We start from the raw sequence: 12,682 nt of genomic DNA on the forward strand, positions 1-12,682 counted from the left end.
TATGGCCCTGAGGAGAGGTCGTGGGTGTCTCATTCTGAGGTTCATGCTCCCAGGTTATGTAAGAGGTTCCATATCAATTTTCCTGAGAAGCCTTCCCTGTGTGAGGGTCCAGGGGCCCCTCATAAGGGAGCGGGTAATGTCAGGATTCGTACCGGGGTCTAGTCTGTTTTCCACAGCAAGTCTCGCTGCCTTACTTGCTGTGCCACACAACCATTCGTATTATACAGTTTCTGATCAACTAGTTCCTTTTCGTTCATTGTTCTTCCTCCGTTCTGGTGATTGGGTGCTTCACTGTTTCCTGTGCTCATGTCCCGCCTTTTTCCTATTTAGCACTCCACAGGGCTCTCACTCCCTGCCGGTGATTCTTCTGTGGTACGGATTCCTGTCTTCCCTACAGCGCTGTCCGGTACAACCTCTGACAGCCTCCCGGTCTCTCTTTCGTTGAGTACCTCTGGGACTCCAGCTTTCCGCTTTGGTCTTTGCTGAAATCTTAGTATTTTTGTGTTAGCTTGGGGTTTTTGTGGTTTTACCCTTCAGGTTCATTCACTCTTTAGTTTCACTCTAGGAGTCTTCCTTGCTGCTGCTTGTCTCCCTTAGGTTGTCCTGCACTCATTCCACCCTCGGTTTACCCTCACTGTAGCTCCCTGCACTTACGCCGAGGTAGGGACCGCCGCCCAGTTGTCGCCCACCGGCTAGGGTGGGACCGGCAAGTAGGTAGGGTCAGTGGTGGGTGGAGCTCAGTGGCACCCTCTTCCCCTGCCGTGTGGTGGAATCATAACAAGTGGGGGTTGACTAGCACTTACCCCATCCCCTCCCTATCCAGGGCCTATCGCTAGGGTCAGACAAGGAGTGCAACTTTACTGGTATAAATATATATCATTGAGGGGGAAGGAGTTAAGTATCTGTGAAGGACTGACATTCCATCCATTCTAACTATACTGGACAGCATTTTGTCCTTACAGGTCCTCAAGGTACTGACTCTTCCAACTTTCCACAATCCTATTGATCAAGAAAAATATTATAAATAAGGGCAGCTCAGTTATTAGTATTGTTGCTTTGCAGCGCTAGGGTCCTTGGTTCAAATCCCACCAAGGACAACATCTGCAAAGAGTTTGTATGTTCTCCCCGTGTTTGCGTGGGTTTCCTCCCATGCTACAAAAGTCCTACTGATAGGGAATACAGATTATGATCCGTAATGTCTGTAAAGCACTGTGGAATATGATGACGCTATATAAGCGGGCGTAATAAATAAAACTATGTGATAATACAGATTAAAGCATAAGTATCATAAATAATGTATGTTAGTGTATCAGTTTGTGTCATTTACTCATATCAGGTAGGTGGATGAAATATTAATTCTGTAGAGATAATACAAATCTTTCCATCAAACATGCTAGTAGCTATATAACAAAGTAGAATTAATGCAAATTTTACACTTGGGGACTAATAAAAGTGAACGGCTGTTGACGCCTGTCTCTCACCACGGTGCGCAGCTTGCTCTCAGACGCCAGGTACATGCTGTTCTTGTAGCAATTCATCAGCTCCTCCTTCTGGCTGGGACTTGGATTACCCTGTGCCACGGGCCCCACTGTGTGAATGACATCTAAGGGGAATGAACCACAAAATTAGCTTTTAGCAGAAAAACAATGCAGCATGTGCAGCAAGTGGCATGCTGCTCCTCTAGATGGAAGGTACATAACCCGTGATATGTATGCGCACGTCGGTACACGTCATGTCTCCATGGTGCTATGTCTATATGGTACTCACAGTCCTCATGCTGTGCTTTTAGCAAGTGCAGCCCAATGTAGGATCACAGCCATGGGCATATTTTGATGTAATTTCTTTGAGTAGGATGCACTTGACTTAGAAACGTTGAAGAATATCGCTCTATACCAGTAATTGCTAAAACAAAAAGCTAAGGCTTTAAGATTGTGCTTCTTGCGGAGGTGACTCAAAAACAATAGTTTATACATGGTATAAAACATGTAAATTACAATCAGATAGACATGACAATGGAATACTAGTTGGTCAAACAAGCGCTTGTCCTATGTGACGTTATGAAAAAAAATAAGTGGCTCAGTGGTTAGCACTGTTTCTGCTTTGCAGCATTGGGGTCCTGGGTTCATGTTCTGCCCATGTTTGCAAGAGTTTTCTCTGGGTTCTCCTGTGTTTTTTTTCCCCCACACTCTTTATACTGACACGGTGTGAAGATTGTGAGCACCCATGGGGACAGCGTCTGTGAAGCATTGCACTACATAAGGCTAGGTTCACATTGCATTAGGGGCATAAGTTTAGCGGATCCGTTAAACGGATGCGCTAATGCTGATGACATTTTTGACATTTTTAACCCCTAGCGCTAACGCATGGTAGCATTTTGTTACCATGCGTTAGCCATACAGGTCTATCCACCGCAAATGCGTCGGTTCGCTGTGCGTTAGACCTAATGCTCCCTAGAACGCGGTAGACCGTGTTCGAGTGTGCATCACAAAGTAACGCATCATCGCTAACGCATGCCGAATTTGGTATGCGTTAGGATGCGTTACTATAATGGCGGTCGTTAACGCATCCGTTACATAGCGTTAGTGCCTCTATGTAAACTGATGCGTTAAACGCATGGCCATAACGCGATGTGAACACAGCCTTGGTAAGAATACTAAATATGTTTAAAAAGATTATAGTTTAAGTCCACACTCACACTTGGCAGGCAAAAGGTAGCCACAGGTCATTTTTGCTTGTCCAGTCTCGCACCCTCCCAAAGAGCTGCATTCTAGCTTCAGGAGTGAGCCTGCTGCCCGATGTATGCATCCATCCACTTAAAAAAAAACCAAAAAAACAACGAATGTACAATTTGTGAGCAATTCTGGCAAAAAGAGAGAAAGAGGAGTATAAAAGCAATGGTAGATTCAGAACAATAGCAATCAGCATCCAGCTTATATAAGAACAGAGCGAGAAGTGCAGCACCATGGAGAGCTACCAGCATGCTCCATCTGTGGAAGTAGGTACATTATGCAGATCTCTAAGGAGACTAGAAAAGGCTGGGGTTTTTAAGTAACCCCCCCTGTATTCCCAGGCTTCACTTCATTAATACATGTCAGGCTGATAATCTACTATATAAAACACTAGCTTAACATCACCCTGTAATTCTTGTCCTTCTAACCTTTATAAATGTGCTTCTTGCTGTCAATATTCTAAGTCGTCCGTCTCTTACTGTTGTAATCTCCCACCTACCATCCCATCTCTGTGTGATGAATCCTCTCTCTCTGTCATGTTATATCTTCTCTCCCTCTCTCTGTTGTGTTCTCTCCCCCCCTCCCCCGTGGGACACAATTAAATATCATCTCATGAATTGGTTCTAATCTGGTAACTTGTAATTTAGCTGGAAATCAAATCAACAACGTACACGGAGCAGCCGACCTCCATATATGCAGATTTAAAGGATCAGATCGGGGCAAAATTATCTTCCATGTCGATGCAAAAATGAGGACTTTAATGAAAATGACAAAAGCGATGAAAAATTGTGAATTACTGAGTAGCAATGAAATGATGATGATATGTAGCCTTGATGTATCAAGTGACATCACCGGCCTTTATATCTTGCTTTTAGCAACATGTATTGAAGCACAAACGCACACTTCATGACTTGTATCATTATGTCTTTCTGCAACACATGGAGTATTTTGCACATTTTGTGGTCTTTTTTTTTATATATAGTATATCTATGCGTTCTGCTATTATCTCAATAATGTTAGTAAATAAATTGAAATAAATAAAAAATCCTTACATATTAAAAGAACCAAATTAAAATCTGCCATCATAAACCTTCCAATATCTTTATCATCAACATTAACATAACTCCTCCGTATATACTCGAGTATAAGCTGAGTTTTTCAGCACATTTTTTGTGCTGAAAACGCCCCCTCGGCTTATACTCGAATCATTATCCCAGAAGATGGAGGGGGAGCGGCAGCAGTGGAACAGCGAGTCACAGGAGGCAGCTGCTGCGGCTAACTCCTGTGCCCACAGCTAAAGAGAAATGAATATTCACTGCGCTGGCAGTGAATATTCATTTTTTTGTGATAACATGCAGTGTCAACCGGAGCCACCGATTTCCAATAGCGGCCGGAACGATCGTGGGTGCCCGCTACTTATAAAAAAAAAAATATTCACCTCTCTCCACTCCCACAGGCGTGGAGCGCAGTGAAAATTCATTCCCTTAAGAAGTGGGGACACGTGATTGCCCGGCCACTGCAGCTGCTGGCACTGGAACAAGATACTGTGAGGGAGCGCAAAGACGGTAAAATAGGATAGTTACTATTTTTGTATGCTTTTCTGATGGGTTCATACATTCAAAGATAGGAATGAGGAGCCATATATACCAGCATAGGGATGAGGAGCCATGCATACCAGGATAGCGATGAGGAACCATGCATACCAGGATAGGGATGAGGAGCCATGGCGACCAGGATAAGGATGAGGAGCCATGCATACCAAGATAGGGATGAGGAACCATGTATACAATGATAGGGATGAGGAGCCTTGCATACCAGGATAAGAATGAGATGGCCATACATGCAAGGATGGGGATGAAGGGGCCACGCATACAAGGATAGGGATGAGGGGGGCATGCATGCAAGGATGGGATGACATGGCCATGCATATCTGGATAGGGATAGGGAACCATATAAACCAGGATGTTGATCAGGAGACAATGCATACCCAGCTTATACATGAGTCAATATGTTTTCACAGTTTTTTGTGGTAAAATTAGGGGCCTCGGCTTATATTGGGCTCGGCTTATACTCGAGTATATAAGGCATATGTACAAATTTTCTATTCTATGAATTGCATTTTATATTGCATAAAAATATATTTCAATTGTATACTATTAAAATACATACCAGAAAGTTGTTTGTTTTTTCTTTAAACACGAAGCCAGTTTTATATTTGTTTCAATAACCCCAGCGTAAAATGCTGTGCATCAGTTATACAGCTACAGTTTTTAGAACAACAATTATGTTTAAAGAGTCACCAGGTTAAAAGTGGACAATTTTGCTCTTTTTATTTCTACTGCTCACCTGAGCATAATGTGTTTTTTTTTCTACTCCACTATAAGGTTCCAGAGATATGGGCCCCTTTACTGTTAATTTTTATGGTCATTACAAGTGGGTGTGGCTCACAGGATCCTCAGGGGCGTGTCTTTAGGATGCTCTGAATTATTAGCCTGTGAGTAATGCCCCCTTGCTAATGAACAAAAAATATAGCACTAATTAAAATGTCCCATACCTCTGGAACCGTAAGTTGGATTTTAAACTAAAAAAAAGTAGAATACTCAGGAGCAGCGGTGATAAAAGAGCAAAAACTGTCCACTTTTGACCTGGTGATCTGGTGGTGTAAGGGATTGGTCCACCTGGAATATTATAGTATATCGACAGGATGTGTCATAAATGTTCAATAATTGCAAGTCCCTCCACTTGAACCCGCATCTGTCAAGACCGGGGCCCCTTCATATAGAAATTGAAAAACTTTCAAACATACACTGCCCTATCCTCTCATTTGTAACAGAGATCTGTGTAGGTTTTTCTTAACGGTACTTGAAACAAAAAGTCCTATAAAAATATAGCTACAAAAACAGGAGTTAACCAATCTACACACTTATTTGGCTGGTAATGATCTTTGTGGGGGAGGCTCCTGCTGCAGGCAGATGTTTTATTGCCAGACAATGGACTGAGAGAAGGGCCCGTCACACATAGCGACTCACCAGCGATCCCGACAACGATATCAACGTGTCAGGATCGCTGGTGAGTCGCTACATGATCGCTGGAGAGCTGTCAAACAGGCAGCTTCACCAGCGATCAGGACCAGCGACGCCGAGCGTGCGGCGTGGCTGTGTACTTTAGTTACCAGCGCGCTGATGCAGGGAGCTGGTAACTAAGGTACACATCGGGTTTCTAAGCACAGCGTGCTGCTTAGAAGCCATGCGTTTACCTTAGTTACCAGCTGATCACTGGTCTCCCGCCTGTCACACGCAGCGATGCGTGCTGGCCAGCGGGAGACCAGCGACCAAAAAATGTCCAGGGCTTTCCTACAGCGATCAGCGATACTGGCAGGGGGCCGGTCGCTGATCGCTGTCACACACAGAGATCTCGCTGGTGAGATCGCTGTTACGTCACAAAACTTGTGACTCAGTAGCGATCTCGCTAGCAAGATCGTTATGTGTGACGGGACCCTAAGAGGGGTAAAAAGCTGACCTTTTGGGATACATACAAACAGAAGAAATCTTTAAGAAGACCTCCCAGAAAAAAAATGTATTTGCTAATCCCTTAGCTGTATGTATGCAATCTAACGTGCAAGTGGTTAAATACTTACGGATTGATGTCTTCTCCCATTTTCGGCACCATTCTGAGCTTCTTTTGAATCATTTGACTGCAATTCAGCTTAGCTAGCTCACACGGTGCATTCTAGGTGGTCCTTTAATTGCTTTCCTAATATCCCAATGTAAGTCTATGAGATTCACATAGACTTAAATTTAGAAAGCAATTTACAATCCACATACAGCATAGGGCTACTAAGCAGAATAGCAGCCATGTGGTTCAGAAGAGATCAAAATGCTGCTGGGAATCAAAGAAAATGGCAATTGGTAAGTATTTAAACACCTGCACAGTACAGTACACTACATACATATTACTTAGGGATTCGAGATGACATGTTTTTCTAGGAGTGATTCTTTAATATACTGCACTTAAACCTGAAAAAGTAAAATGATAATAATAAAAACAAGTTATCCTCTACTCTGTCCACCATGGCCTTAATTTAAAGGGAATATGTAGTCTGAGAGCAGCTTGATGTAGGGGCAGGGACCCTGATTCCAGTGATATGTCACTTGCTGGTCTGCATGTTGTCATTTTAATGCAATCCTTGTTTTCTCTGTTGCAGATCTAGCAGAGCTCTGAAGGCTGAGCTGTGTATAACCCCTCCCACACCACTGATTGGCATCTCTCTGTGTACACTGTGCATTGACAGAATACTGTTAACCAGTAGTAGGTGCGGGATTATGCAGCAGGTAAGTAGGAGGTACGTGACACCTAGGCTTTAGTGATAACCTCCTGATGATAAAACACTGATTTTTATAAAAACAGCAGCAGACAGTCTAATAAATAACACATCTTTAGAGTCACGGCCCCTACATCATGCTGCTCTGATAGCAAAAACCTACTGATGGGTTCCGTTAAAAAAAAAAAAGAAAATGAAACACATACTCTCCCCTTGGAGGCGGGCAGATTTTGGCTGAGTTCTAGAAGGTTTCCAACACTGGCGCTGCTTGAGAAGTTGTGGAAAAAACTTAAGCAGTGGAGGGGAATAAGAGAATACATGAGTTACACATCTAATTGGTATGATCCGCGGTTGACCGAAATGCTAAATCTATGAAATTTTGGACAGTGGAGAAGAATAGGTATATGGCACGTGTCGCAGCTGTTGGACGGTGAGACGTTCAAAACATTTGAAGCACTTTAGAAAGAATTCCCTTTGGATCACAATATATTCTACCAGTAGCTGCAGCATGCATTTCATAAGCAGTGGAGAAGATCGCCAGTAATGATACAGAGGGACAGTTTGTTGAGTGTACTTGGGGCACAGAGGAGTACTAAGGGTTTTAGAACACCTATTTACAAGGGATTGCTGGACACGTTTTTGGACAGACATCCGTTGACGGCCAAATGTAGGTGGGTTGCGGACTTGGGCGACATATCGGATGTTCAATGGGAGTCGGTCTTGCAATACGTCCCTAAAATCTCTATAAGTGAGACTGTGAGGGTGTCACAATTATTCACCATACATAGGGTATATAGGACTCCTGTGTGGATGAAAAAGGCTGGTGTGAGAATGGATTCCAGGTGCCCAAGGTGTACGATGGATGAGGCCGATATGCTACATATGCTATGGTCCTGTCCCCGATTGCAGGCATTCTGGATAGTGGTCTTGAATTTGAAAGAGTGATGAAGATAAACATTACTCGAGACCCATTGATGTGTATTTTAGGGCATGTAGACGGGGTGGCGACAGACAAATGGCGCAGACTGGCGATAGCCAAAATGCTATATGTTGCAAGGAAGACTATTACATTACATTCATTGGATGAAGATCCTCCTACTAGAATGGAATTTGTGAACAGAGTCAATTTTGTGATACTTATGGAGCGGAGTGTGTATATGAAGCGAGGCAAAATGAATTGCTATATGGGGAGGCTGGTTGGACTTTCCTGGATTAGCCTCTCTGGAACTCATTAAAGACAGGATATTAGGGTTATAGAAATGTGTGCGGCATTGTATTATATGGACAAGGCGTGACGGGGGAGGGGGGTTAGGGGAGGGTTTTCTTAGTTTTTAAGGGGGGATTTTCTTGTATTACTTAAAATGTAAGAAAAGTAATATTGCTGGTATATTTATACATGCCTATGTATGTATTGTTACCCTTCTCATTTTCTTCAATAAAAACTATTTGATTTAAAAAAAAAAAAATACATACTCTCCAATAGAAATAACATCATTAACAGTGATTGTAGTTTTTAAATGCAGATTTTGTTAATCATGAATCCTGATTTAAAGGATTTGTTCTTCAGAGACAGCCCTTTGGAAAATATAATGGTCAACAAATTACCTTTTTCTGTAGCCCCTGATGATCATCTGTTAAAAGCAGGTAAATTCATTTATGATGTTCATAAGCTCAAAGGAAATCATGAAAGCTCCTTTGTCTAATAAATTCTAAGAATGATATAATGATGCTCTTTGCAGTACAGTTTACAATCATAAAGTACACTTAAAATACTTCAGAGAACATATGATGTACAACTAGACTGAAACCTATATACTTACATACTTGTTGTGTTACCCACTGTGTTTAAGGCCACGTTCAGTATTTGGTCAGTATTTTACATCAGTATTTGTAATCCAAAATCAGGAGTGGAACAATCAGAGGAAAAGTACAATACAAACTCATGCACCACATCTGTAATTTCCTCCCACTCCTGGTTCTGGCTTACAAATACTGATGTAAAATAATGACCAAATACTGAAAATGTGAACGTGGCCTTAGATGCTGCCAGGCTGTTGGTACAAATGTATCAAACTTGGTGGTCCTGCCCAAAAGCATCAAACTTTTGGCAATAATCTATCTACTTAATTGAGGAAGTTACATTTAATTCTTGCCCAAAATTGCCAGATTGTCTAATAGGAGGCGAATCTGTCAACGTACCCAATTCAATCTTTATTTCCAATATATTTTATTAATGTCTAGACTAGGTACTAATACATAAGAGGATGAAAAGGAACGATTTAAAAAAAATAAAAAACCATAGATCTTTGTGGCTGCCTTCTTCCCACATTGCAGAGTTCCAGTATTATAAACCAATTTAAAGTAGCTCTCCTGTGATTTTTTTCAAGATTATCTACCCCTTCAGCTATAGCTATTATGTACACAGTAAATGTATTAAATTCTTATCGACTGATGCCTTCTTCCTTTCTCACAGCCATTCTGGTACTCTTTACAGCCAGTGAGGAGGGGCAAACACCCTGAAACAGGTGTCTGCAAATGGAGTTTCTGTTTTGGCATCTTATCCTAAATCATGTGACAGGGTACGTTAAAGGGTCGATATTGACTTTTAGGATTGCTACATTCACTTGGTGGCTCTAGAGTTCAAGTCATCGTCCTATCTGAAGAAGCTATTAGCAAATTGTGAAAAAAAGATGCACATGAACTGCCAAAGATTTGAGATCAACCATGAAGCGACCAGGAAGCCATTATCTTTCAGTGTTGTCATATTCCAGAACTGCAACATCCCTGGCGGCCCAGAAGTACAAAGCGTTCAGTGTTCAGTGTTCAGAGACAACCAAGGTAAGGAAGGCTGAAACCCAACCACCACTGAACAAGAGACTGGAGTGGAAACGTCAAGACTGGCCAAAAAATATCCGAAGATAGGTTTTTCAATAGTTTTATGGACTGAGCGACTCTTGATGGACCGGATGGATGGGCCTGTGCATGCATCAGTTACAAGCAAAGACCTCCATTTCGACACCAGGAAGTTGGAGGTGGAGTACTGCTCCGATCCATTATTATTAAAGATGAGTTAGTTGGACCTTTTCGGGTTGAATATGGACTTCAAATCAACTCCCAAACCTACTGCCAGTTTTTAGACAACACTTTTTTTTCCAGTGGTACAGGAAAAAGACTGCATCTTTCAAGAAAACTATGATTTTCCTGTAGGACAATGCTCCATTTGTTACACCTCTCCGTCATACTCAGCCGGCCTCCGCTCCCACGCCGCAACCTCTCTCCACCCGACGGTCAGGGCAGTCACCTCTGACGGGCTTGTGGCCGATACCATCCCTGCATGCAATGCGCATGCGCCATAGGCCGCGGCCGCGCCTCCCTTCTGCTTCTTGTGCTCCGGCTGTGCCCTGACCCGGAAGCACCTTCGGACCAATGGCAGACCAGACGGGGCCATATCAGGCCGCTTCCCCCTGATGGAGGCGCCTGATCGTTGTGTTACTTTGCACACTGGGCCCTGCTCCTCCTGTGCTCTCTGCAGCCTCTCGGTTCCGTCCGCGGTGTTTCCTGCAGCAGCCTCGCAGCCCTGTTTCCCGTGTTCCAGTTCCATTATACTCCAGTCCTGCTCCAGCATTCCTGTTCCATCCTACTCCAGTCCTGTTCCTATGATCCCGTTCCACCCTACTCCGGTCTTGTTCCTGTTCCATCCTACTCCAGTCCTGTTCCTGTGTTCCAGTTCCATCCTACTCCAGTCCTGTTCCTGTGTTCCAGTTCCATCCTACTCCAGTCCTGTTCCTGTGTTCCAGTTCCATCCTACTCCAGTCCTGTTCCTGTGTTCCAGTTCCATCATGCTCCAGTCCTGTTCCTGTGTTCCAGTTCCATCCTACTCCAGTCCTGTTCCTGTGTTCCAGTTCCATCATACTCCAGTCCTGTTCCTGTGTTCCAGTTCCATCCTACTTTAGTCCTGCACCAGCGTCAATGCTCCACCCTACTCCAGTCCTGCCTCTGGTGTTCCTGCTCCATCCAGTTTTCCATACTCCTACAGTCCTACTTCAGCCCTGTCTCCTGTGTTCCGCTCCAGCCATCTCTCCATATACCAGCCGTACAGTCTACGCTCCAGTCCCACACTCCTACTCCAGTCCATTCTGAGCCACCCCTCTCGGTACCGGCTACCGTGGTACTTGAACCTCTGGTCCTGCTCCTAATGGTCCCTGTATAGGGATCGGTTCCACCTGGCAGCTCGCCCGGGGCCCCTCGGTGCCACGGTTCAGAGGGTCCACTCCTGGAGATTCCGGCTCCTGACCACCCACACTAACACCATCACAGCATTGAGGTCTCCACTGCTTGGCTATCAGTAAAGGCCTTAAGGATAAAAGAACTATGACATGGCCTCTTCCTCACCTGATGTAAACCTTATTGAGAACATGTGGGCCCTTCTTAAACAGGAAGTAAAACAGTCACCTCTCTGAACAGTAGATATAAAACTTACCACTCAGATGCAATGAAAAGATGAAATATATTGAATAACAGCAATCCAAAATTGTAGACGTTTCAATCTATCTATTAGACCTTCATCAGTACATGAATTGCCCAGTGAGGATGCTTGATCCAGAGAAGCAGCATAAAGGCTGAAAGGCAGTATCAACCACTGCAGAGAGAAGGAAGGCTTCCCTGGGCAATCCATGTACTGATGAAAGTTGTTACGGAGAGGAAGGGACAGGACATGGCGTAGCTTGGTTAGCTTAGCTTACTCTCCCACACCGCCAGGCCATGTCGACGTGGGGCGTGCATCCCAGGTGGTAATGGAATGTGGACCTACTGAACCACAGAGAGGGACCTGAGGCCTATCCGGTCTAGGGAAGGGCAGCAACTGGGGTCTGTGGCAGCTGAGCACGTGGGCAAGGTGACGACATGCAGGACTAGATGACACTACACAACTTTAGGTATGAAGAACATAAAGTTTACTAAGACAAAGTCATATACAGAACACAAAACATAACAATTCCATGCTCCCGATTCCGCACATCAAGGAAGGGTAAACATCCCAGGTTAGCAGACAATGGCAGGAGGTCATCATGGGTTAATGCAGTCCAGGGTCATCTGGCACGAGCTTACCAGGAGAACCTCTCTCTCAGGCCTCTGGCGTAGCACAGGCACAGCAGGATAACATCAGACACCGACCTCAGTCAGACAATGGCAGGAGGTCAACACGGGTTGATGCAGTCAAGGGTCATCTGGCACGGGCATATCAGGAGAACCTCTCTCTCAGGCATAGCGCAGGCAAAGCAGAAGAACATCAGACACTGACCTCGGACAGACGTTATCACAGGGCGGACCCCAGGGAACCGGCAGGACATTGGGACACAGGCAAGACACGGACAGCATAGGTCCAGGAACATCTGAATGGCAGCTCGGGACGTCAGCTGGTCAGATCCAGGACACACAGGCAGAGCCGTCAACAGGAAACCAGACTAGAGACTCCCCAGGAACACGAAGGAGGAGCCCGTCAAGGAACACGAGCGGGACAGACTCTTGAACAGAGGCTGGACCACGGACTGGACATCTGGACACAGACTGGACATCTAGGACAATGGCAGGACATATGGACTCTGGACTACAGACACGGCTCCAGGCAGGGAAC

The 12,682-nt window shown here is 44.4% G+C and overlaps 1 protein-coding gene across 3 annotated transcripts in view; it reads right to left on the bottom strand.

Annotated features, from left to right (window-relative positions):
• MACROD1 (mono-ADP ribosylhydrolase 1) overlaps positions 1-12,682 on the bottom strand; it is a 963,591-nt gene that overhangs the window by 56,670 nt on the left and 894,239 nt on the right. For all 3 annotated transcript variants that reach the window (XM_073554582.1, XM_073554583.1, XM_073554581.1), the window contains exons 5-6: positions 2,696-2,812; positions 1,482-1,603 (exon numbers count right to left, since the gene is read on the bottom strand). In XM_073554582.1, coding sequence (XP_073410683.1) covers positions 1,482-1,603; positions 2,696-2,812 — 239 coding nt within the window. The remainder of the gene's footprint in view (positions 1-1,481; positions 1,604-2,695; positions 2,813-12,682) is intronic.

This window comes from Dendrobates tinctorius, unplaced genomic scaffold (genome assembly GCF_039654945.1).
Source record: "Dendrobates tinctorius isolate UK_male_01 unplaced genomic scaffold, ASM3965494v1 ptg000211l, whole genome shotgun sequence".
NCBI lineage: Eukaryota > Metazoa > Chordata > Amphibia > Anura > Dendrobatidae > Dendrobates > Dendrobates tinctorius.